The sequence below is a fragment of the Schistocerca serialis genome, chromosome 1, assembly GCF_023864345.2.
Source record: "Schistocerca serialis cubense isolate TAMUIC-IGC-003099 chromosome 1, iqSchSeri2.2, whole genome shotgun sequence".
NCBI lineage: Eukaryota > Metazoa > Arthropoda > Insecta > Orthoptera > Acrididae > Schistocerca > Schistocerca serialis.
The window spans coordinates 959,032,267-959,060,111 of record NC_064638.1 but is presented as its reverse complement, the minus strand read 5'-3'; the positions used below and the strand labels follow the sequence as shown (position 1 = coordinate 959,060,111).

Genomic DNA, 27,845 nt, shown 5'->3' with positions numbered 1-27,845 from the left:
GTGGATCTGCATTTGGCCAGCCGTTCGAATCGTGCAATATTTACATATGTGGGGCATGTGATAATCTCTCCATGTTAGACGGGATAGGAACGTGAGTGCAAGCACATTCGTCGTCAAGGTTTGACCAAGTCTGACCACAGGTGGAGGGGGGGGGGGGGGGGGGGGGGGGGATCGCCATATTGTTCACTAAGCACATCGTAGCCCTTTGACATCTGCACCTGCCATCCGAGAACTACTAATGGACACCGCACGACACTATGTGACGTGCGCCATTGACTAGCAGCAGCCGGACTGTGGAGTTACCGTCCTATGAGTAGACTACTGTTAGCAATACAACACGGACGGCTGCGTTTGGAGTGTTGCCGTGACCGGTAAGAAGGAACTGGTGATGAATGTCGTCGCATTGTGATGAGCGATGAATCACAGTTCTGGACTATCCCGAATGACCATCGTTCGACGAGTGAGGCGGTGACGTGGGAGAAGACCCAATCTTCCAATGTTTTGGAGAGGTAGTGAGATATTACTCCTGACGTCATGTGCGGGAGGCCATCGGGTATGATTTCATGTCACGACTGGTGGTGACTGGGGGAACTCTGAAACCAAAACGGTACGTCTTGAACATCCTGAGTCCTCGTGGTTTAGTTCTGATCGTAGTGCTATTTTCTATTTTTTACTTCTCCACGAGCAGTACATGTCTCTATTAACTATTTACCTGATGCTGAGGTATTCCTGTAACCAGAAAGATCAGCAAATCTGCCCCTATAAAATATGTATGGCACCATCTAGGACGTCAACTCCGTCACACATTCGTATCCAGGGTATCCATTACTATTTACAACAGTTATAGGCCACTTTGTGTCGGGAAAAGATATAACGACTTTATGACATCTTTCCCAACCGAATCAATGCGTGCAACCAGGCCAGTGGGGGTGCAAATTTATGCTGGTAAGTGGGTTCATACGGCAGGTTCTTCGTAAATTTGAGTCGATTTTGTAATCACTGAAATAGCGTTACATAGCAGTTCTATCCGTGGAGCTTCATATTGTCTCTCTTCCGGGTGCTTCACTTTCTTTGTCAAGCAGTATATTAATTTCCACGTTTTTGCGTTAGGTTTTAGAGGTACGTATATGGAGGTTTCAAACATACTCTGAGATTTGTTAAACTCTTTTGTTCCAGTTTGCAGCTTTCGATGAGCCCCACAGTCGCTAAAATAATAGAGAGGTTCTGTCAAGAAGCTGTTTGGATCTGACAACAAGCATTCCAACTTTCGATGCGGGATATTGTGCTGTTCTCATGTAGATATTCTTTAATTATGCAGTCTTTTGTTTCTTCAGTAATTGGATAGCCGTCTCAGGCGCCTTTATACAAAAGGTAGCTGTTAGTCGTTTGCTGCGCAGTGCGCAGTTTTCGACGTCATTTAGGATGCTGTTATCTAGCTAAGCCTCCAGATTTCACTAGTCTTTCAGTCGTTCTCGTTATAACTTGTTGACTCCGAAGAGAGTGTTTCCGAGAACTGACGTCTAGAGATTATAAGTCACGTTCTTCCGGTCGCGCGCGCTCAGTTCCGCGAGCCCGCGCCTCCTCTAGTCACTTCCTGTCCCCAAGTGGCACGAAAGCTTATCGCGGATCACGAGTGGCCGATAAGGAAGAGCGTCACCTGAGCCGCACCGCTGCGTGGATAAGTATCGCGTCAACAGACGGCTACACGCAGTTCTCACAGCAGTCGCACAAGGAGCCGAACCATCACCATGAACTGCGCAATGAGCACCGTCAAGTACCTCCTCTTCTTCTTTAATTTCCTTATTGTGGTAAGTAGTGCATTCCGCAGAGCGAATCCTGCGTGTTGTAACTGTAAACATAATTATTTTATAATGTGGGCTATCACGGGCTGATAGGCGTTGGTCGATATACAAAACTTTCTTCTGACGATTCATCTTTGACTGCGGGAGATATCTTCAGAGGTAAAGTAGTAAACTGCAACCATAACTCTGAGGAGTTATAGCTAGACGGTGTAAAGGGCACCATAGTCCATCACATGAAGTAGGCTACGAGATTATCCCTGGTAATGCCAACTTTCTCGATTGAAAGTAATCGACCGTAAGTCTTCCGAGGCAACGTTGACATCCAAATTTTATCTAATTTAACACTTTCCTCTTTTCTATTAAAATTATGATATTTGTAAATCTTATTAGCCTCTTTATACATGCACGCATGATAATGTCACGTTTTCGATATGATGCTCATCTCACTGAATTTTATTTTATGATCGCCTCCTTCGTAAACATGTTCCGGAACGGTCAATTTATCCGTATGTCACTGGCAGAAATTCCTCTTTTGTTCAACTAATCGGGTGTTAACATTTCTTTTTGTTGGTACCAATATAAACCAGCCCACAATTAAAGGAATTTATACATATATACCCGGTGTAGCCAAAGGATGTGGTATATCTTTTGCTGAACTTAAACATTTTTTTATCTTCCTGGTGGCTCTGCAGGTAGTTTCCACACTATACTTGCTCAGCACTTTCCCACTCACTTAGAACAACCATTCTTCTTGAATATCGAACGTGAATGTTCAACCTCATCTTTTAAATCACCTGTTGGAAACGTAGCTGAAACAGGATCTGTAATGGGTCTTTTGACAAACAAGAACGTTGTTCTATAACGTGCAGGTGGTACTCCACTACTGGCAGCAAAGTACAACGACCACATGTAAAATTTATGCAAAAAAATGGTTCAAATGGCTCTGAGCACTATGGGACTTAACATCTGAGGTCATCAATCCCCTAGAACGTAGAACTACTTAAACCTAACTAACCTAAGGACATCACATATATCCATGCCCGAGGCAGGATTCGAACCTGCGACCGTAGCGGTCACGCGGTTCCACACTGAAGCGCGTAGAACCGCACGGCCACACCGGCCGGCAAAATTTATGCATCTTCCCGACAAAGCAGATCAGTTCTCTTATTTAAATGTCTCTCTGACAAATTAAATTTATGATCGAAAACATAAGCTTAAGATATTACTTCCTTGAAGTCGCTAATAAAATTTACAGATTTCTTGACCACAGGAATCAAACCGAACTTAAATTACCCTGTTGCTGGGGGAAACTGGATAGTTGCTTGATTTGTGTGACACCTTCATTTTCGACAAATATTACCCAGTGGCAATAACTTTTTTATATTTCGTTTCAGGTCAATTAAGCACCATGTCAAGATAACCATTTATAATGTTTTCCTTCATCCTTCCACAAAACTCTTTCATTTTCTCCGAATCAACACTATTCCTCTCATTTGGGCATTTGATTAATTTTTTATTTTTTTTTTTATCTTTCTGAAAACCTCGGAATTTCTTCACTTCTAGTCTAAATTTTTCTCTCTTGAATCAGGTCTCCTGTTCAAACTGCATTTCTTCTAAGTCCTCTTTCGTCTTGCATCGCCACTCATTTTATTTGAACATTTTTCTGCTTTGGAAGAATATGTGGATCTCCTTTGTTAAGCTTCCTTTATTCTCTCACTATATATCTAGAGATTGTAACACGTCTTTCCTTTATCTCAGTTGTTGTTTTAGGGCAAAATGAATATAGTTCCTTATGGCTCTGAGCACTATGGGACTCAACGGCTGTGGTCATAAGTCCCCTAGAACTGAGAACTACTTAAACCTAACTAACCTAAGGACATCACACACATCCATGCCCGAGGCAGGATTCGAACCTGCGACCGTAGCGGTCGTGCGGTTCCAGACTGTAGCGCCTTTAACCGCTCGTCCACTTCGGCCGGCAGTTCCTTATCTGAACTCAATACCCAGTCGTCATCTTAGTTCTTTATTGGACCTAATATTTTTCGCAAGATTCTTGTTTCTATCTCTTCCAAATTTATTAACGCTATTTTACATTAGATAAAAACATTTTTTCCGAATAATAGAGGACTCTGTTTTTCAATTACTTAATTTAAGAACTCTAAAAAAACATTTTTTTATAATACAGGTTTCTCACTTTCGTATAAGCTTTGATAGCATTAAGTAATACGTAGAAATTACACAAAATTCGTCTCAGATTTACACGCGGACGCAATCAGAACTCGTACCAATACAGATGTAAAAATCGTATCCGTAGAAGACCCAGTTGGGCTCACTGATAGTGGTCACAGTTCTAAATTTGGTTTTAGTAAATTACTGCTTACTGTCGAAATTTACATAGACGCATTGCAGTTGATCAGAATTCATCTCGACAAGATTGCAGATTCGATTTGGTAGGTTGTTACTGAGTCTGTCAAACATAGATGATATTTCGCTAGCTCTAATCAAGAAGTCACAAATTCCCCTATTCAGTCGTATTTCCGTAACCTATATAGTTAAGTGTCTTACACTATGGCCGAATAACAGCCTCGTAGGTCCCATAACACGGACAAAAAAAAATGGCTGAAACGACTATAGTCGATCACATCTTACTGAAGGTATCTGCAATATACACTGAGGATAGCGATGTGCACATATACAAATAGAAGTAGTGTCGCGTAAGAAAGGTATAAAATGGTAGTGCAATGGCAGATCTGCCATTTATACTCAGGTGATTCTTGTGAAAAGGTTTCCGACATGATTATGGCCATTCGATAGGAATTAAAAGACTTTAAAGGCGAACTGGTAGTTGGAGCTAGACGCATCGGACGTTCCATATGCGAAATCGTTAGGGACATCAGTATTTAAGGCAAATTTAAGGCATTGCCTCTCATCACGAACAACGCAGTGCTCGAAGGCCTTCACCAGACGACCGAGAACAGAGGCATTTGCGTAGAGACGTCAGTGCTAACAGAAAAGCAACATTGCGTAAAATAATCGCAAAAATCAATGTGGGACGCGCGACGAACGTATCCGTTAGCACAGTGTGGCGAAATTTGGTATTAATGAGCGATGGCAGCAGACGATCGACACGAATGTTTTTGCTGACAGCACATGGCCTGGTCAGATGAGTCCCAATTTTAATTAGTAAGTGCTGATGGTGGTGTTCGAGTGTGGCACAGACTTCACAGAGCCATGAACCGAAGTAGTCAACAAGGCACTGTGCAAAGCTGGCAGTGGCTCCATAATGGTGTGGGCTGTGTTTACATGGGAGGTATTGGATCCTCTGGTTAAACTGAACCGATCATTGACTGGAAGTGGTTATGTTCAGCTACTTGGAGACCACATGTAACCATTCATGGATTCATGTTCCCGAACAACGATGGAATTTTTGTTGATGACAATGCGCCATAAATATTAGCTGTTGGTTTGAAGAACATCCTGGAAAATTCGGCGAATGATTTGTCCACACAGACACAGTATAACTCAGTTTTTTCGCAGGGGACCTCCAACGACTTACTGAGTCCATGCCACGCTGAAGTGCTGTACCACGGCGGGAAAATGGAGGTCCCACACTATATTGGGAAGTATCACACAACTTTTGTTACCTGTGTGTAGAAACAATGATCTTTCAATGAGATTTCAACTCTTGATAAAAAAGGAACTTGATGCGTTTGTGAAAACAGTTCGCAATTGATTCTGCTCTACAGTTGCAAATCGCTGCGCTAATGATCTGATCTATAGTCTGTTTTCGAGGTCAGTACTCGTAATGAACGATGGCTGCGCACTTGTCTTATTCCTATTCTCTGGCAGTGGGTATCAACTTCATAGTCTCACATTCATTGATGCCACGAAACTTTATGCTGATGGTTCTCACTTTGAACGCAATAAAGCACCGATTCTGCGTAGCAAGTATTCAAAAGTCCTTGGTAATTTTCCGGACATGTGTGGCACCGGACGTATATGTACAGGCCCCGGAATGTCTGTTAATTATAAGCCAATGGTTTGTGGACATGAGGCTGCGTTGCAGAAGTATCTCAGGTGCGTCCCATCGGGTTCAGATCGGGCAAATTTGGCGACCAAGACGTCAACGTGAGTTCACTCCTCAAACTACTGTAGCACGATTCTTGCCTTGTGACAGGGCGGTTAATATGCTGAAAGATGCCACTGCCTTCATGGTGCCGTCAGTTGGTGCCAGAGTCCAATGGTAACCCCGGTCAGTGTGTCCCACAGTATATGCCTCCATCCGGCCACCCACCTTATCTGACCTGTATACGTAGCGCGGTGCTTGTTTCGAGCAGCCGCTCGCCTGCCTACCTGGTGTAGCAAGAAATGTGGTTCATCAAACCAGGCACCACATAGTCACTGATCCCGTGCCCAATGCAGTCGTAATTGACGATGTCATTGGGTCAATATCGAACACGTAGGGTTTGTCTGTCACATAGCTTCGTGTTCACTAAAATGCCCTAAACAGTGTGCTCCGAAGTATTTGCGTCTGCACCAGAACTGTATTCTGTCGTCAGATCTACAACCGATCATCGCTTATCATATTTTAAAAAGCGGGAAAGCGCTCTGTGACAAGATGTGAACGTCCAACACTTTATCACCTACTCGTAGTTTCACTGTATTTCGACCACTTTGCATAGTCGTACACGACAGTAGCACGCGAACAGTCAGCCTGTTTCGCCATTTCCGAGATGCTCGTCCCAGGCGCCGGGCCATAACAACCTGCCCCTTGTCAAAGCAGGTTTCCCGATTTGCGGCCCTTATCGACGATAGAATGATCCCCAAGTCGTCACTGCCTTGACTACATACTTTCCTTGCCACTTCACGTGCACGCAATGCCACCAGTTCCTATTCAGTCTCGCGGTGGGCTGTGTTGTAATACTCGTATCTTGACTTATAGGGGTGTCTCCGATAATTCTGTGTCACATGAAACACATTCTCCCGAGACTTTTCTTGAAGTGTATGTTGTATTTTCTAATAATTTCACAATCCGAATTATTGTAGAACGAATGATGGATACTGCTTCACTGTCTCTCTTCGTGTCAACAGGAAACTAAGACGCATTGCACTAAGTGGGTCCAAAAATTTCAGCTATTGCATGGCAACAGGGCGACTGTCTCCATTTCATGTAATGCCATTGCAGTAAGCCACATTCCTATCGCATTTCATGTCTCTCTAACGTTGTCATTCCAACGATAAAATAATTAAAGAAATGTGTCGTGTGGCACCACGGCCTGGTCCAAGTCTTTCAACTGGACGTCACTTCGGCGACTTGCAGATCCTTAAATCCAAGAGCACCCACCTTTCCTCGTACGGTTACCCATCCAAGTATAAGCCGTGTCCCACGTTACTTAATATCGGTGATCGGGAGGGAAACGGTGTTACCAACGTAGCAAGGCAGTTAGCTGATTCACGAATGAAAATGGCGAATAGTGAGAAAACTTTCTCCACTTCTCGTCGGAAACCAACTTCCAGCGAGTAGCACAACACCTGCGTGCATCAAGACCTCGATGTTCCTGCCACAGAGAGGGATGGCTCAGTGCTTGAGGTTCTGGACTCACATTCGGAAAAAACGGAATTCTAGTCACATCCGCCCATCCAGATTTAATTTTTCAGTGGTTTCTCTAAATCTTTTATTGCAAGTGCTAGGGTGGTTTCTAGCAGAAGGCCGCCCGACATTTCGTTCATTGTCTTTAGATAATTTACACTTGAGCGCCGTCTCATATGACCTCGTAATTCAGGGACATAAAGCTCTCATATTCCTCCTTTCTTTGATGTTCCTTCTTCCTATCTTTGCGAACCTATTATATGACTGCAAGCCGAAATTTTAGATTCTGGCAGTTTTATACGACGTTCACATTCGTTTTAGGCTCCTGCCACGTTACACCCGAAGCTAACAATTGAAATATGGGAATACACAAAACGCACCGCTCACAGACAAAGAGTGCTGGCTTCTGGTTAAACGTTGTTTCAGTCATTTATAGAAGCTTTCCAAATTCTGCAAGAATAGGTCTCTCTCTCTCCGGTTTACCGAGCGAGGTGGCGCAGTGGTTAAACACTGGACTCGCATTCGGGAGGACGACGGTTCAATCCTGCGTCCGGCCATCCTGATTTAGGTTTTCCGTGATTTCCCTAAATCGCTCCAGGCAAATGCCGGGATGGTTCCTTTCAAAGGGCACGGCCAACTTCCTTCCCCGTCCTTCCCTAATCCGATGAGACCGATGACCTCGCTGTCTGGTCTCCTTCCCCAAAACAACCCAACCCAATCTCTCTCCGGTGTCTCGAATTTCTGTTGTCCTGTATCATGGGGAACCTTTCAGCTATAATAATTCTATATTTTAATTTTATAAACTGGGTGATTCAGCTACACTTACTTATGAGTTTAATGCAACCAGCAGAGCCTTCAAATATCACGTGCAAGATTTTTATATTCTCTCGCTCGCTATGCGTAAACTATTTGTGCTACAGAAAAAATGAACAGGACATTTTTGTAGGAAATTTAATGCAGATACATTTTGTTCCAGGATACGTTTTTTCTTGAGGCCGTAGTTCTCGAATTATTCTAGAAAATTTACAAAAATGACCTTTAAATGCGTTTTTTTTTTTTTTTTTAGCTCGGAAATCGTTATCTCCACCGAAAACATCTCCCATTACAAAATTTAACTACATTAGATTTCTTACAAAAATGTCCCATTCATTTTTTCTGTAGAACTAACTGTTTGCGCCTAGCAAGCGATAGAATACGAAAATCTCGCGCGAGGGTTTTAGGCCTCCTTTTGTTCCACAGTTGCCGTTATACAAGAAATATAGATTATAACCTATTATTATTTCAAAATTAATCGCCATATATGTTGATACATTTATCCCACTGTGAGACAAATGTTTGCGGTTGCCTTCGAAACAGTGATTTTATGCACAGGTGCACCTCTTTGTCCGAAGCAAACTGACATTCAGGTGGCTCTAAAGTTGTTTCGACTACGGTGAAAATGTTTTGATGGGAAGCCCTTAAACATCCTCCAAACAGTCCTGATCTCACTCCAAGCTGTTTCCATGTATTTGCAGCCTTGAAGAAAGACATCTGTCGCCACAGATTTGCTTAGGACGAAGAGGTGCACGCCTGCATGCAATCATGGTTCCGTAGGCAACCGCATACATCTCAGAGTGGGATAAATTTATTAGTAGTTATGAGTACTTTTGAAAGAAGTAATGGTTTACTTACTTTTTTCCATTATAACTATCGCAAATTTCGGTTATAAGTCAGAATGTTGATCTTATGGCCCTTCCGTACATTCAAGGCGGATTTCAACTTTCTTGTAAGTACACATCAATTTAGTAACGATTAAGACTCGTTACGGTATGACTTTGTAGCAGTAACAGAATATGTGATTGCAGGTTTCCTAGGCGTATTCCGATGATGAAATCTTCTCGGGTGATAAGCCGAGAGGTGGCGCCATCTTGTCGCAAGCGAAGATGGTGTGTAGGAAACTCATCCAAACGTTGCGACAAGACGAAGCCACCACTCAGCTGGTCACCCGTGAATACTTCATCATCAGTAATAGAATAGTTACATTACAGCTTGCTTCTCGAAACTTTTGAATGGATTTCATTTCATATTTCGAAACTGGCGTCTTGCTCAAAATATTTTGCAGAAAATCATTACTTTATTAATTCCCATCGAAAAGATATCCTACATAGGAAGAACTGTCTCACGGTGAAGAACGTTCAATATGTTTTATAATTTGCTGTTTGTCAGCAGAAAGAGAAGCAGACGAAACAGCCCCTGCTATGCTCTGATGAAATTTGGGTACAGATGTATTCAGAGGACCGTTCTCTCGCAGTGCGTTCTTTCGATGATAATACTGCTACTAGCGTCCTACATTTGCCGTGTCCTTGTATTCTCGAGCACTTTCCATTGTTTTCCGCAAAATTCTTCGCATGAAACTGAGTGCCCTGTGTTTACATAGTACTGTACCATCCGAATTCAATTTTCTCGCTACCTTTACAGTATCACGAGTTGGTGCTAGTAAATTTCCTGCGGAAAGACCACTGACTTTTTTCCTTTACTACGTTTGTTCCGATGAAGCTGGACCCCCTTTTTATACGCTTGTTGACGATGGGACGTTAGTGCTTTATCCAAAAGCGAACTGAAGAGAAATATTTTCTGTATGTAACACCCAATGTTTCAGCACTTTTAAATATAAGTATATTAAGTACACACAGAACTGATAAAATCTCATGTCTTACCTTCTAGAAATATTTAGAGTTAAGCGACAAGCATAAATCTTATTTTCGACAGCCTCCAAACACTTTCAGTTGTGCTTCAGTTTTGTACTCTCCTATCAAATTATATTATCAAAATTGGAAAAGTAAATGGAGGGGTATTGCTTATTGTTAAGACGCAAATATCATTGTTTAACTAATACATTTCGGAGCGGTCATTACATGGTCGCCAGTATAAATAATTGGTTTAACTTGTATTTCTGCTGAGTCTGCGTAGATAGTTTATTAAACCATACGTACATATTGCACAGTCAGATACCAGTTTTTTATATAACTGATTCAATGTTAAAAAATAACTTCTCTGATAAATAACTTGCCTACGTTTGCAGCTGTGCGGCATAGCCCTCCTGATTCCTGGGATCATCGCCCTTGTCCAGCTTGACGACACTTACTATTTCCTTGACGCCAAGTTCAACGTGCCCGCTATCGCTGTGACGTCGGTAGGGGGTCTCCTACTCGTCATTGGCTTCTTCGGTTGCTGTGGTGCCATCAAGGAGAACAACTGCATGATCAACACTGTAAGTATCCAAACAACAGATGTGTTGTCTTTCTAATAAGCCACGCAACTACGTCCTGCATTCAGACAAATACTTTCGTGAATGGTCAGCAGTTCACGCTCAGAATAATTCATTTACATAAGAAAATTCTGTAAATTCATACCCTGATTGCCGTAAGAGATTCGAAGTGTTACTCTAACAACCCGAAACGACCAGAAGCTACCCATGTTTCGCATTCGTACGTATTGTTCTTTCGTGAAATGATTCTCTGAAAAACCATCCGTTCGCTCGGTAAAATTTTTCCGAAGACAGTATACAATTATTTATAATGATAAAGGGATCTTACAACGGAACCTGGCGTGATTAGTGACAATTTATCTCAGTCAAAACTTCGCAAAGAGTTTCAGTTAATTGATCGATCTGTTGGGTGATTTGTTGGTGTCAATAAATGCTCTTTCGCCTACTCCTGTCCGAATAAATCATGCAGCAAGCAATTACACAATAATAGTTTTAGCCTGCTAATTATTGAAATTTATGAAATGTATTTACTCGAAAATACATCTGACTGCTTTCAGTAGTTGACCTGCTGGCCTAGTTGTGTTGGTTTGCAAGTGTTATTCATGAAATACAATGTTTTATATATACTAAGACATTTCATGTTATCTTTTTCAGTACGCTGTTCTGGTAGTACTGATCGTTATAGTGGAGCTTGCAGTCGGCATCACGGCATTCGTTTACCGCGACGACATCGGCGATATTCTGAGCGACAGGCTCCGGAATGCTGTCTCCAACTATGGCGAAGACACTGAAGCATCAAAAGCCATAAACGCTCTCCAAACAGAGGTAAGTTGTTAAGGCAATCAGAATAAAGTAACAGCTACGTAAATTCTCCTTTTCTAATTTGTATGTGTGAAAGGTGCAAGCTGCACAGTCGTTCAGACTTTGTGTTAAACGGATCAGCCTGTAAGTTGTCAAATGAAGTTGAATATTTCCGCTCCAGCTCTTCACAATATGCCTTATAAGATCACTGCTAGACATTCGCATACGTGAACGCCTTTCGTTAGTGAGAGTAAAACTGCAATTGATGCCTAATTATTCTGCGAACGGAGTAAAGTTAGTCATACCACACTTCAAAGTAAATTGCAAAAATGTTCACGTGGAAAATGAACTGTTGAACTATATAATGGAAAACGAATTCACACAGTGACATCTTCGTACAAACTCTAGAAAGAGTCGGGTGTTGGATCCACAAAAAATGACATACAAATATATCTGTGTTTTTCTTTTCAGTCAGCATTCTGTGAACCATGTGCGTAGTCAGTTCATTGGTCGTCTAGGTGTGACATGGACCGTCCCGCAGATGTTCTGAAACTAAATAAGTTACACGGCCAAGTGGGATGAAAATGTTACAAATTGTATTTTTTTATAAATTTAAATTTCTTATAATAACTGCACAATTGCTATATTTATCTGTCCGTCTTATCTTACTGCATTTTACACACCTTTCAATACATGATCGAAGACTATATAAACATTTAAAAACTTTTATACTCGTTAAACATGCACCCGCAGAATTTGGATAAGTATAGTAATATCTGCAATGTTGTGTCTGTTACGAGACTTCAGCAGCCCAAAGAACATAGTTCCAGTTAAGTACTGATAAAAAGTTTTATTGGAACGTCTTCAGACTAAAACGCAGAAAAATGACATTTTCGATAAATGCGCTGCAGAGGAAATAGAAACAACATATGCTGAAGCCCCAGACATTAAAAATTTTGCAGCTTAAGAGATAGATAGGCTCAGTTTATGACGACAGAAATTCAAACTTATGTGAGGTTTGCATTGTTATTTGTGCAGTCCAGAGAAATACTGGAGGAAGTTGAACACAGTCGTATCGTCCAGAGTCACTAACTTGGCTGTGGTATTCTCTTAGGGAATTTTGACCTTACGCTTTTTTAACTTTAACTACTAAGTTGTTTAACTAAATAGTTCTGTCTTGAAAAATTAAATAATTAAAATAAGTTATTGAATAAAACAGAACTTCTTTTTGAGTAATTTGATCATGGAAGAAATTCTATAGGTTGACTGGTTCGGAACGGATTAAGACAGTAAACAGTGAGGACATCAGTTCCTAAACGAATGGTATAATTTAATATGAACAAAGAGGAAATTTTGGAAATTTGTGGTAAGCTCTATGGGACTAGGTCACCGGTCCCTAGGCTTACACACTACTTAATCTAACTTACACTAACTTACACTAAGGACAACACACACACCCATGCCCGAGGGAGCAGTCGAACCTCCGACGGGGGAAGCCGCGTGATCCGTGACAAGGCGCCCTAGACAACGTGACTACCCCGCGGGGCAACAAAGACGAAGTCTTGGATTAGTGTAATCTGAATTACGTTATGTATCTCAGTTTAGAGAGAAATGCTCAGGTAGCTAGCTCATATCTTTTATTTTATGTTAATTATTAGGTTGGTGCATAAGTTTGTGGCGTTTTTGTTTTGGATATTGCTTTTCCGATTGCTGTTGGTTTATTTATAGATTTTCATTTTTTATTTGTAGTTTACTGTTGCTATTTGAGTTATCATATTGGCATTTTGTCGTTTGGAGATAGTGAGTGGAGCTGTGGACGCCAGGAAATGGAGTGCCTAGTGGAGACAGAGGACCATTCCCGACAAGTTCAACAGAGGTGTGACAGCAGCGAAGGCAGCCAGAAACATTTTTGCCGTGTGTGGGAATAATGCCACTGAACAGAGCAAGGCACGAAAATGTTTTTCGAGTTTTAAAGAAGATAGTTTTGGCATTACTGACTCTCCACTTTCAGGAGGACCTTCGGGGTTTCAAGAAAATCGTTTAAACGCATTGATCCACGTCAGTGCACTCGAGAACTAGCAACTGGGATGAGCTGTGAGCCTCCACCACTGTCCAAAAACTGCGTACAGGATGGAAGGTTCCAAAATCGGGTGTACGGGTACCGCATGCTCTAAGCCAAAATTACAAACATCAAGGGGTGGCCACATGTCCATCTCTGCTTGCTCGTCATCAATCGGCTCGTGAACGATATCGACCATTCCTATCCCGTATCGTCTCTGGTGACGAGAAATGGTGTCTTTATGCTGACGTAAGGGAAAAAAGGAACTGCTGAGTCCAAACAAGCAGCAACTCCCCTACAAAGACCTGCACGCATGCGCAAAAGATAATGTGATGCATCTGGTGGAACAGCGGCGTTGTGGTGTACTACGAATTGCTTCCCTGAGGTGTAATCATCACTGTGACTTTTATTGTCAAGACTGCACGAAGTGATGTTACTCCACCATAAAGCCCGCCCACCTTCTGCTTGACTGACAAAAAGCGCTATACAGGAGTTGGGTGTGGAAGTCATTCGTACCCACCTTATTCACCTGATCTTGCGCCCTCTGCTTATAGCCTTATCCGATATCTATAGAAAAGCCTTCAAGGAACTTCCGTTCCGGATGAAAATACAGCCCAAACAGGGCTCGACGGGTACTTCGCCTCAAAACCACGTAATTTCTATAGTTGCAGAATGGAAAAATTACCCCAGCGTTGGCAGACTGTTGTAAACAGTGAAGGAGAATATACACTACTGGCCTTTAAAATTGCTACACCACGAAAATGACGTGCTACAGACGCGAAATTTCACCGACAGGAAGAAGATGCTGTGATACGCAAATGATTAGCTTTCCAGAGCCGTTGGCGACACCTACAACGTGCTGACATGAGGAAAGTTTCCAACCGATTTCTCATGCACAAACAGCAGTTGACCAGCGTTGCCTGGTGAAACGTTGTTGTGATGCCTCGTGTAAGGAGGAGAAATGCGTACCATCACGTTTCCGACTTTGATAAAGGTCGGATTGTAGCCTATCGCGATTGCGGTTTATCGTATCGCGACATTGCTGCTCGCGTTGGTTTAGATCCAATGACTGTCGGCAGAATATGGAATCGGTGGGTTCAGGAGGGTAACACGAAACGCCGTGCTGGATCCCAACGGCCTCGTAACACTAGCATTCGAGACGACAGGCATGGCTGTAACGGATCGTGCAGCGACGTCTCGACCCCTGAGTCAACAGATGGGGACGTTTGCAAAACAACAACCATCTGCACGAACAGTCCGATGACGTTTCCAGCAGCACGGACTATCAGGTCGGAGACGATGGCTGCGGTTACCCTTGCCGCTGCATCACAGACAGGAGCGCCTGCGATGGTGTACTCAACGACGAACCTGGGGCACGAATGGCAAAACGTCATTTTTTCGGATGAATCCAAGTTCTTTTTACAGCATCATGATGGTCGCATCCGTATTTGGTGACATCGCAGTGAACGCACATTGGATTTGTGTGAAATCTTATGGGACTTAACTGCTAAGGTCATCAGTCCCTAAGCTTACACCCTACTTAACCGAAATTATGCTAAGGGAGGGAGGACTCGAACCTCCGCCGGGACCAGCCGCACAGTCCATGACTGAAGCCTCTTAGACCGCTCGGCTAATCCCGCGCGGCTTGGAAGCGTGTATTCGTCATCGGCATACTGGCGTATCACCCGGCGTGATGGTATGGGGTGCTATTGGTTACACGTCTCGGTCACCTCTTGTTCGCATTGACGGCACTTTGAACAGTGGACGTTACATTTCAGATGTGTTACGACCCGTGGCTCTACCCTTCATTCGATCCCTGCGAGACCCTACATTTCAGTAGGATAATGCACGGCCGCATGTTGCAGGTCCTGTACGGGCCTTTCTGGATACAGAAAATGTTCCACTGCTATCCTGGCCAGCACATTCTCCAGATCTCTCACCAACTGAAAACGTCTGGTCAATGGTGGCCGAGCAACTGGCTCGTCACAATACGCCAGTCACTACTCTTGATGAACTGTGGTATGGTGCTGAAGCTGCATGGGCAGCTGTACCTATACGCGCCATCCAAGCTCTGTTTGACTCATTGCCCAGGCGTATCAAGGCCGTTATTACGGCCAGAGGTGGTTGTTCTGGGTACTGATTTCTCAGGATCTATGCACCCAAATTGCGTGAAAATGTAATCACATGTCAGTTCTGGTATAATATATTTGTCCAATCACTACCCGTTTATCATCTGCATTTCTTCTTGGTGTAGCAATTTTAATGGCCAGCAGTGTATTATTGATGAGTGTCTGTTATGTTTATCTGTTGTGTTTATTAAACTTATGGAAAAACTCTGGGAACCTATGCACCGACAAATACATCTGTTTTTGAGAGAAGTATAAAACTCTGTCTTTAATAAAAGTCACCTAGAAGGAGCGAAGTCACCCCAATCTACAGTACTTATCGACATATTTGTCGCCCTCACAATTGAAGTAATTGCTGTTTTACGGCGTGAACAACGCCTCACATCTCGGCATGAAGATGATAACTTGTGGAGCTGTGATGTGGGTGACACTTTCAGCTGGAGTGCTGCGGCGCAGACAGCTACAAGGACTACCCGACGGAGGACCTGCCGCCGTCGTGCTGCGCGGCCGGGTCGTCCTGCTCCAAGAGCCCCGGCCAACACTTCGCGACTGGCTGCTCGGCCGCCCTGGCCGACTTCATTCAGTCCGTCGGCACTCTCATCGGCGGTGTCACCATCGGTGTCGGAGTAGTAGAGGTAACATAACTACGCAGTATTTAGACAAGGCGCTGGACAACATTGTGGTGAAATACGCAGCTTACGACCCAGTACAAATCGGCGCATAATGGAGGCGTGAAAAACACAGAATTTGCATTGTCATACAGGAAAAAACTGGCCAGATGCGAGTAGGACTCGAGCACTGAGGGTTTCGTACAAACTTAATCTAATATTTATGTAGTTTATTCATCCTAGGAAACGAGAATTTCAACGAATTTTGCTCTAATCGATATCGATACTGGCAAGATAATTGTCCCGGGAATTCCAAGACCTTATCAAAATCTCTACAATACTTTATTAGACAAGCCCGGACATACCAAATGAAGCGAACGGCGGACTTCAGTTTATACGTGTAGAGGGAGAATATTTAATAAAACATTTTAATTACTTACTGAAACATGACTACAACTAACATTTAATTTTTGCATGCAGTAATACTCGCCTATTATGTTTTTGATGGATGACGAATGCAATACATGTTCAAATGGCGAAAGATATTTTTGCGTGATGTAATTGCCATTTAACAAGTTTCCATTTTTTCACGTTACCTATACTGTGAAAACCTGCTTCTTGCAGGATTTCATGTTTCTAGGTCAACAGGAAGTACCCTGTACATTTGAATGAGTGAGTTTGCGAGTATCAAAATTATGACACAGAAACGGCCGAATGTGCTCATTGCATTGAATTAGAAACTTAATATTTTTACACCGCCAAGTCCCCATAGACCTTAGTATGTGACATCAACTGGAACTTGATACGCCAAACTGTCCCAGAGGAAAAGGTTCTTAACAGACGGACAGGCAGACAGACAGCCGGATGAAAATGACAAAAAATATTTTTTCGTGTTATATGATTACATATCAACAGTTTCCGAATTTTTCCTTAACTTCTACTGTGAAGCTTAACTTCTTACGAAATCTCACGATTCTAACTCAACGGGAAGCAGCCTAAAGGCTTTGATGAGTGAGTTTTTGAGTGTCAAAATATGTGACATAAATGGCGTATCTTTGGCCTGAAGTGACTTAGAAGCTTAAAATTTTTCCACCTCCAAGGAGCCATAGAGCTTAATACGTGACATGTATTTCAGCTTCCTATGTCCACCCGTTCCTGAGAAAAAGGATTCTTAACAGTCGGACAGACAAACAGACGAACAACAAAGCAATCCTGTGAGGGTTCCGTTTTTACAGGTTGGGGCGCGGAACCATAAGAAGAGAAAAACACCAACGAAAATGAGCCACTGTACATTGACACAAACAGCGAGACATTTGAATAACTGAATTCAGTGAATTTCCTTGACAGTGCAAGCTCACGTTTTGTTACTCATACAAACAAGTGCAATGGCTAGTGGGTCGTACTTACGTCACCGAACTCCTACTGACTGACGCACACTATGTCACTGTAACGTTCAGAATCCATCTATCTAGCGGATGTCTGCAATCTCTCCTTTTACATCACTTAGAGGGGGCGAAAGGTGGGAGAAGGGTGTGGACGGGGATTACACTAACAACTTTTAACTCAATGCTTTTCATTGAAAAATGCTGAAATTTTCAAGAAATATGTCTCCTGTTTAATAATTAGCTAATAAGTAACTAGTTTCATACTTTTATTTTGTGGAAATTACTTCAAAAAGTCAAATATATCTCAAACTCGAATATATGCCGTATGGCACAGTCATTCAGATACCTAATAAAATCATCACTGCTGCAATTTTTGATGAATGTTCTTACTTAAATTTAGAATTAAATGTTACATGTTAGATTGAAACCATATTTTGAATTAATTAAAATTTTGCACTCAATTTCTTTCGTGTTTCTGAAGTGCAATTTTAAAGATTAAAAAAGTTCTGGAAAGAAATGTGACTGCAAATCAAAATTACGGTACCATATCTAGTTGCTTTTACAAAAAGCAAATTGAAGATTCGCTCGTTTTTAGGAAACTAATCATTACTAAATATTTCAAATTAATCTCTTATATTCTCCCTTTGTTTGCGGATACTAAACATGTACATTCTGTCTTCTTTGCTTTTCGACCTCTTTTTTCACACTTGCAGATATACAAGTTACAAAAGACGGTATTCAACTTATGCAACTAAATATATTTCTATAAAATTAATTTCGTTAACAGTTAAATCCACGAATAATGAAGTCACTTATATTGAAGGAGAAATGGCGTTGTTGGTCACAGATTCGGTGATTTATTTCCGAGGCCTGACAAAACATTATGTAGCAGAAAGATATTTACAATTGAGATTTTCCCTTCTCGTGGTGGGTAGGCTGAATTACCGCCTGAAACTTTATACCTGTTAACGGTAAAGACCTCGACAAGATAGTTGTTTTATAAGCTACATATCGGATTTTGATGGGTTTGAACGAAATATAATCGTATCGCCGTTTACAAAGATAAGGTTTTATCTCTTATCTGCAACGCACACAGTGTACTTTCCAGTGCCAACGAATGATTGATACGGTTGAAAGCGAAGGAGTGTAACTAACAGAATCACGATTCTGGGAAAATCAGGTTCAAACTTTGCATCAAATTCAAAATTCTATGTTCATTTGTTACATTGCCAATAGTAACCATCGTACCATCAATGCAGTAGTTATTAATAAAGTTATACACACAATATAAGACAGTAAAATTCAAATGTTGTGCTCAGTAATGCATTTACTAATACTCTAGTTACCACTTGCAGCCTTCTCCCTGCAAATATGTCACTTACATCCCTCTGACTCTACTAAATTCACGTTCGGAATGACCCTCAACAGTGCAGTACAATATTTAGTCCCATTTTCATCCATTACATTAATACATACACGGAAACTTTTATTGATTATACATACACGGTCCAGTCACATTAATGTGACTACCGCCTTTGCACGACGTCAGTGTGCAATAACCACTCACGGGCGGCAGGTGGCAACACTAGCAGTGAAGGGTATAGAAAGCGTGCCAGGGGGACGCGGAAAACAGCGAAGTTGTTGTCGTAATGCGGAAACGGAGAGATTTGTCTGACGTCCAAAAGACCAAAATGACTAGCTTTCGGGGGAAGGGTGGAAGCATTTCCGAAAAGGCTAAGTGTCTAATCTAAATTCTTCAAGTGCCGCCATGGTTAAAGTACCGGGTGATCAAAAAGTCAGTGTAAATTTGAAAACTAATGTACATAGAGAGGTAAAAATTGACACACATGCTTGGGATGACATGGGGTTTTATTAGATCCAAAAAAAAAACAAAGTTCAAAAAAGGCGGACAGATCTCTTGCGCTCATCTTTTGGTGATGATCGTGTGCTCAGCCGCCACTTTCGTCATGCCTGGTCTCCCAGGTCCCCAGACTTGAGTCCGTGCGATTATTGGCTTTGGGGTTACCTGAAGTCACAAATGTATCGTGATCGACCGACATCTCTAGGGACGCTGAAAGGCAACATCCGACGCCAGTGCCTCACCATAACTCCGGACATGCTTTACAGTGCTGTTCACAACATTATTCCTCGACTACAGCTATTGTTGAGGAATGGTGGCGGACACATTGAGCATTTCCTGTAAAGAACATCATCTTTGATTTGTCTTACTTAGTTATGCTAATTATTGCTATTCTGATCAGCTGAAGCGCCATCTGTCGGACATTTGTTGAACTTTTGTATTTTTTTGGTTCTAATAAAACCCCATGTCATTCCAAGCATATGTGTCAATTTGTACCTCTCTATCTACATTATTCCGTGATTTATTCAGTTTTCAAATTTATACTGATTTTTTGATCACCCGGTATATCGTACATGGCTTTTAATTGCGCTATCCAAAATCGGCGCCAAGACTGTTGCGGTGCACTACAGGCCATAGGTGTCTGCGGCTCGTGGTCTTGCGGTAGCGTTCTCGCTTCCCGCGCTCGGGGTCCTGGGTTCGATTCCCGGCGCGGTCAGGGATTTTCTCTGCCTCGAGATGACTGGGTGTTGTTCCCTCGCAAGTCGCCGTAGTGGCGTTAAAGTACTTGTGGAGCGGCGCCGGAACCGCCCCGCGAGGGGTCTCCCGGCCACCAATGCCATACGCTCATTATTACTATTACAGGCCACAGGTGACAGAGGTGAACGACAGTTGTGGAGATATGTACGAGTGAGTAGACATGCAACTGTTGAGCAACTGACCGCTCAGATGGACCGAGGGGCTTCCAACCGTGTCTCCTCAACGACCTTTCAGAGGACGTTGCTCCTAATGGGCCCCCGCAGTAGGCACCCGGTTCATGTAGCCTTTCTGACTGCTGTTCATCGGCGACGAATGCTATAATAGGCCCCCCAATACCGCAACTGCACGTCCACTGTGTAGTGACAGGTGGTTTTTCACATGTATCACGATTTATGCTCTATTGGACAGATGACCGTCGATGTGTACGGTGTGAAATGTCTGAACGCGAACACCCTGCAACCAGGAGGGAGCGTTGTCGTCTGGGGAATGTTTTGGTAGCATTCCCCACTTGATCTCGCCATTCTGTAGGGCGCAATGGATCAACACAAGTAAGCATCTATCCCCGGGGACCGTATCCACCCCGACATGCAGATTTTTATGTATCGTGTGAACAAAAAGTCAGTATAAATTTGAAAACTGAATAAATCACGAAGTAATGTAGATAGAGAGGTACAAATTGACGAACATGATTGGAATGCCATGGGATTTTATTAGAATAAAAAAAAAAACCAAAGTTCTAAAAATTTCGGACAGATGGCGCCTCATCTGATCAGAATAGCAATAACTAGCATAACAGAGTAAGGCAAGGCATGATGATGTTCTTTGCAGGAAATGCTCAATATGTCCACCATAATTCCTCAACAATAGCTGTAGTCGAGGAATAATGTTGTGAACAGCACTGTAAAACATGTCCGGAGTTATGGTGAGGCACTGGCGTCGGATGTTGTCTTTCAGCATCCCTAGAGATGTCGGTCTATCACGATACACTTGCGACTTCAGGTAACCCCAAAGCCAATAATCGCACGGACTGAGGTCTGGGGACCTGGGAGGCCAAGCATGACGAAAGTGGCGGCTGAGCACACGATCATCACCAAACGATGCCCGCAAGAGATCTTCCACGCGTCGAGCAATATGAGGTGGTTCTAATAAAAACCCATGTCATTTCAAGCATGTGTGTCAGTTATTACCTCTCTATCTACATTATTCCGTGATTTAATAAGGTTTCAAATTTATACTGACTTTTTGATCACACAGTATATATTTTCTCCCTCAGCACGATGGCATCCACCAGCAGGACAATGCGATGCGTTACATAGCTCACAGTGTATGTGTTTGGTTCGAAGAAGGCCAGGATGAATTTTCCTTTACCGCGCTCCCCTGGCAACCAGACTCATCCGATTTAGTAGCTAAGTAGCTAAAATAGTATTCAGAAGGACAATGTTTCAGATCCCCTTCGGCCAGACTGATTTATCTGTTCTGTGACTAATCCGAATGAGATCGGGATGATGCATTCAATGAATTCGTACCTTCTTTCTCCGTCCTTCACTACTCCATCACGATTGACCCTTAACTTCGGGTGAAGTTCTAACATTGCTTCCCTTCTTCCAGGTTTCATGCTCATGTTAATTTTCTTTTCTAGTGCAGACGATTCAGTAAAGGCATTAGTGTTTTCAAAACGACAAATATGCAAAATCCGTTAATACATGTATTTACATCTACATCTACATTTATACTCCGCAAGCCACCCAACGGTGTGTGAGGGCACTTTACGTGCCACTGTCATTACCTCCATTTTCTGTTCCAGTCGCGTATGGTTCGCGGGAAGAACGACTGCCGGAAAGCCTCCGTGGGCGCTCGAATCTCTCTAATTTTGCATTCGTGATCTCCTTGGGAGGTATAAGTAGGGGGAAGCAATATATTCGATACCTCACCCAGAAACACACCCTCTCGAAACCTGGACAGCAAGCTACACCGCGATGCAGAGCGCCTCTCTTGCAGTCTGCCACTTGAGTTTGCTAAACATCTCCGTAACACTATCACGCTTACCAAATAACCCTGTGACGAAACGCGCCGCTCTTCTTTGGATCTTCTCTATCTCCTCCGTCAACCCCACCTGGTACGGATCACACACTGATGAGCAATACTCAAATACAGGTCGAACGAGTGTTTTGTAAGCCACCTCCTTTGTTGATGGACTACATTTTCTAAGAAGTCTCCCAATGAAACTCAACCTGGCATCCGCCTTACCAACAATTAATTTTGTATGATCATTCCACTTCAAATCGTTCCGTACGCATACTCCCAGATATTTTACAGAAGTAACTGCTACCAGTGTTTGTTCCGCTATCATATAATAATACATTAATGGATCCTTCTTTCTATGTATTCGCAATACATTACATTTGTTTATGTTTAAGGTCAGTTGCCACTCCATGCACCAAGTGCCTATCCCCTGCAGATCTTCCTGCATTTCGCTGTAATTTTCTAATGCTGCAACTTCTCTGTATACTACAGCATCATCCGCGAAAGCCGCATGGAACTTCCGACACTGTCTACTAGGTCATTTATATATATTGTGAAAAGAAATGGTCTCACAACACTCCCCTGTGGCGCGCCAGAGGTTACTTTAACGCCTGTAGACGTCTCTCCATTGAGAACAACATGCTGTGTTCTGTTTGCTAAAAACTCTTCAATCCAGCCACACAGCTGGTCTGATATTCCGTAGTTATTTAGTGAGAAGGACCCAAGAGAAGAATCCCAGACAGTAACATGTACTACCAATTACAGTAATTACACCGACGGAAAAAATCGCAATATCAAAAATAATTAATATGGAGTAATGAAATTTCGGGAATTCATTTGTCTAGGTAGCATATTTAAGTGATTAACACTGTAAGATCACAGGGTAATGTAAGCGAGAGATAATCCATTGCTAATATGAAGTGCTGGTACATTAATAACCGGAATAACAGCTAGACGTTTGAATGAAAGCAAGCAAACGTGCATGCATTGTGTTGTAAGGTTGCTGGATGTCAGTTTGTGGGCTGGAGTTCCATGCCTGCTGCATTAAGTCGGCCAATACAGGAATGGTTAATGTAGTTTGTGCATGACGCTGAAGTTATCGTCTGGTGATGTCCCATATGTGCTCTATTGGAAACAGATCTAGTGACCGAGCAGGCCTAGGCAACATGTCGACCCACTGTAGAGAATGTTGGGTGAACGCTATCCCATTGGAAAACACTCCCTGCAATGCTGTTCATGAATGGCAGCACAACAGCTCACATCACCAGACTGATGTATAGTTTTGCAATCAGGGTACTTTGGATAACCACGAGAGTGCTTCTCCTGTCATATAAAATCGCACTCCAGACAATAACTCCAGGTGCAGGCCTAGTGTGTTTAGCACACAGACAGATTGGTTACAGGTCCTCTGCTGCCTTTCTTCTAACTAACAAACGGCCATCACTGACACCGATGCAGAACCACCGTTCATCAAAAACACAACAGACCTCCACCCGGCCCTCCAATGAGCTCTCGCTTGAACCCATTGTAGTCGCAAATGGCGGTGGTTTGGAGTCAGTGGAATGCATGCTACAGGGTGTCTGGCTGGGGCTGTCCTTGAAGTAACCGATTTGTAGCAGTTCGTTGTGTCACTGTGGTGACAACCGCTGTTCAAGTTGCTGCTGCAGATGCAATACGATGCACCAGAACCATACGCCGAACGCTATGGTTTTTTCTCTCGCTACTGCCACGTGGCCGCCCGGAGTACGGTATCCTTGCAACCGTACTTCCTCGTGACCTTCTTTGCCAGCTATCACGTACAGTGGCAACATTCCTATAGTCTTCCTGCATTATCGCAGAAGAATTATCCATTTTCTAGCCATATTAGGGCAACGGCCTTGCCGCAGTGGATACACCGGTTCCCGTGAGATCACATAAGCGCTTTCGGGCGTGGACGGCACTTGGATGGGTGACCCTCCAGGTCGCCATGCGCTGTCGTCATTTTTCGGGGTGCACTTAGCCTCGTGATGCCAATTGAGGAGCTACTCAACCGAATAGTAGCGGCTTCGGTCAAGAATACCATCATAAAGGCCGGGAGAGCTGTGTGCTGACCCCACGCCCCTCCTATCTGCATCCTCCTCTGAGGATGACACGGCGGTCGGATGGTCCCGGTAGGCCACTCGTGGCCTGAAGACGGAGTGCTTTTTTAGCCCTATTAAGCGACCTCGTTTAAACTCAGTGAGATGTCGATAATGGCGTCTTTGTCACCTTAAAGGCATTCTTGGCTGACATCAGCTAACCACGTCTAATCTCACTTGTAACTAACAATTACGACAGTTACAGCCAGTATTTAAAGCAAACCTGATTTATATCCTCCTAGTGGCGGTATTAGCGCCATTCTTACGCGACTGGTGCGAAATTTGAATTGACATCGCCCTTCAGATGCAGAAAAACGCCGACCAACTTTCGGTTATGAAGCGCTACTCCTTCTTGGTGTTGCCATTTTTTTACCATTAGAGTGTATATCACGCTAACAATCAGACGTCAAATGAAGTTCCATCTTTAAATTCTTCAGCACACAAACGAATAATAAACTACGGTACAAAGTGTACATTAATAAGGTAATAGAAAAATCTAGCTCCATTATCTTGGTAAGAAGAGGTATGCCTTAAGTTGTTCATTCCTGAACGAAAGGGTACAATAATTTCAGTTCCGAGTATTTTAGAGATAATTTTCTGTATTACTGCATTAACAGAACTTCGTTTGATGAAAACGATTGACAGTACTTTTACTTGTAGCCGTTTCAAGAGTAAGAGGCCTCTCTTAGTCCCTGGAAAGTTATTTCAAATAGAATTTCTATTTGAAATGGTACTTCTATTTGAAGTAACTTTCCAGGGACTAAGCGAAGCCTCATATTGATGAATTGTGTGAATCCCCAGACAACAAAAATAAATTCCAGAACCAAGTCATTTACTGCTGCAGGAATATTTTTCACCTGTCTTGGCATTTTTTTTTTTTTTTTTTTTTTTTTTTTTTTGTCATCAGTCTTCAGACGGGTTTGATGCGGCCTGCCACGAATTCCACTCCTGTCCCAATCTCTTCATCTCAGAGTAGCACTTACAACTTACGTCCTCAATTATTTCCTGGATGTATTCCAATCTCTGTCTTCCTCTACAGTTTTCCCCCCTACAGCTCCCTCTAGTACCATAGAAGTCAATCGCTAATATCTTAACAGATGTCCTATAATCTTGTCCCTTCTGCTTGTCAGCGTTTTCAACATATTCCTTTCCTCTCCGAGTCTGCGCAGAACCTCTTCATTCCTTACCTTATCAGTCCACCTAATTTTCAACGTTCGTCTGCAGCGCCACATCTCTAATGCTTCGATTCTCCTCTGTTCCCGTTTTCCCACAGTATATGTTTTACTGCCATACAATGCTGTGCTCGAAACCTACATTCTCTATCTTGGTTATGGAAGTGCAAATCCTTTTCAACGTTATAAGGAATGATGTAAACAGTAACTTAACCTTCTTCTTTTGATATATAAATATCGCACAAGAGCTTCTGTGGGAAAGTAGAAGAGTTACTGGAAGGAGTGAATCTATAAAGGAAGCTCGTACTGCCTGCGAAGGGCAATGTTCCGTGTTTGAAGACCGGCATGGCAAACAGTTTTCATCTGCCAAATGTTTTTAGGAATATGTAAATGTTAAAAAACATACGAAGACTGTAGTCATCACATGTGGGCGAACGTGTATTATCTGATATTACGTAAGCAATAACCATTATCGATATTCTAACCAGAAGGCAGCATTAGTGTGGCGCAAGTTATTGCACCGCTGCGCGGCTAAAGAGCAACTGATCTACTTATCTGTATCTAAACTGATATTTACTAATATGTATGTTGAAAATTTAGCTACAGACGTGAAGCTCCTTGCTTTGAATTAAAGAGCTCATAGAAAGAATGAAGAGGATTGTGGTACCAATGACTGTTTACTAATAACTTTGTAATCGCGAGACTAGGAAGGTGGTGTCTAATATAATGATGGAGAATAACTGAAAGGTTTTGATGCAAGGTTGATATAACCAGATATTTCTTGTGGTAACTACATTCAGTCGCTAATTTTCGATAATTTTTGTTGCAGGTCGTGGTCATTGTCTTATCTTGCTGCCTGACAAGGACAATACGCAAGGAAAGGGCTTTCGTCTAATGGACACTGCTTCAAGATAGCGTATCCATTGCCACTAAATATAAGCTATTTATTGTATGTTATTTTCTTACATAAAAATATATTTATTTCTTTTCTTACAACATTCACTTATTACGTCTACCAAAAAGCTTTCCTTCTCACCTCACAATCTTCCTTCAACTAATTAATTTTCCTTACTATTTTCCAGTTTCTCCACGACCTCACCATATCATGCATTTGTTCCTAATTCATTACCTCCGAATGCCAATTTCTATTTCACTCATAAATAAATCTCTATGGCTACACTCTCTGACTGATGAAATATAGACGTTTAGAGAATCGTGTTGAAACATTCTCCATTACTTTTTCTTGTGTTTTACATAATTTGACTTGGCAAATTTAGTGTCAAACGAAAAAAAAAACACACTTCCGTTGACAACGAGAGAAAATAAATGATATCCAAATCCTAAAAATCACGTACCATAAATAAACTGCTTGTATGAGGCTCTGAGCACTATGGGGCTTAACATCTGAGGTCATCAGTCAATTAGAACTTAGAACTACTTAAACCTAACTAACCTAAGGACATCACGCACATCCATGCCTGAGGCAGGATTCGAACCTGCGACCGTAGCGGTCGCGCGGTTCCAGACTGAAGCGCCTAGAACCGCTCGGCGACATCGGCCGGCACCTGTAGCAGAAGTCTAACAGCGGCACGTGGCTCTCATGAACAGCAGACGTACCTGTCAGTTCTACATCTTCGAAATCCAATAGCACATCATGGCCCTGTTAAACTCACTCGATCTTAACCTGCAGTGCACCTGGCAGTACTTCGCGCTCCATCATATGTACCCATAACAAATCGTGCTGGGGAAGTCGCTACACCCATAATCGAGTACCAGACCAAACTGGTAAAAGCTTAATATATTGTCAAGGCCCAGGGTCCTCCACTATTGTAGGTGTACATTCGTTACAGCACTTGCACAAAATTACAAGAGCTTTTAATAAGATTCACAGTTCACGCGACCATAAATTCTTTCTCTTGACCCGATAATACTGACACTCAAAAAACAGTTACTTGCTCTAGAATTTACGCTGCTATGCTGCTACAACTGTACAACGCTTTACGGGACATGATTGTTGCTACCTGACAGGCGGGACTTCCCATTACAGTGCCAACGTAGTTTAGAAATCTTTGGCACTTCGTAACCTGATATTCTCCGGACATAAAACTATAACTTAACATCACTTTTGAAGGCAAGTTGTCATCAGCGACCCTGAGATCACAACCCTGAGGCAGTAAACACTGAAATAGTCAAGGCGTCCAACTTACCGACATGAATTGTAATGGTAGCAACGCAGCTGGCACAAGCATTGTGGTCTGACGTCGTCCATGTCTACGTAAGTTGTCAAAAATCAAAATTA

General features: G+C 42.6%; 1 protein-coding gene across 1 annotated transcript; it reads left to right on the top strand.

Moving 5' to 3' along the window:
• Positions 1-1,723: 1,723 nt before the first annotated feature.
• Positions 1,724-26,486, top strand: LOC126458592 (CD63 antigen-like). Its single transcript, XM_050095741.1, has 5 exons — positions 1,724-1,808; positions 10,454-10,642; positions 11,294-11,464; positions 16,063-16,260; positions 26,376-26,486. The coding sequence occupies exons 1-5, from the start codon at positions 1,749-1,751 to the stop codon at positions 26,439-26,441; spliced, it is 684 nt and encodes a 227-aa protein (XP_049951698.1). The 5' UTR covers positions 1,724-1,748; the 3' UTR covers positions 26,442-26,486.
• The last annotated feature ends 1,359 nt before the right edge of the window (positions 26,487-27,845 follow it).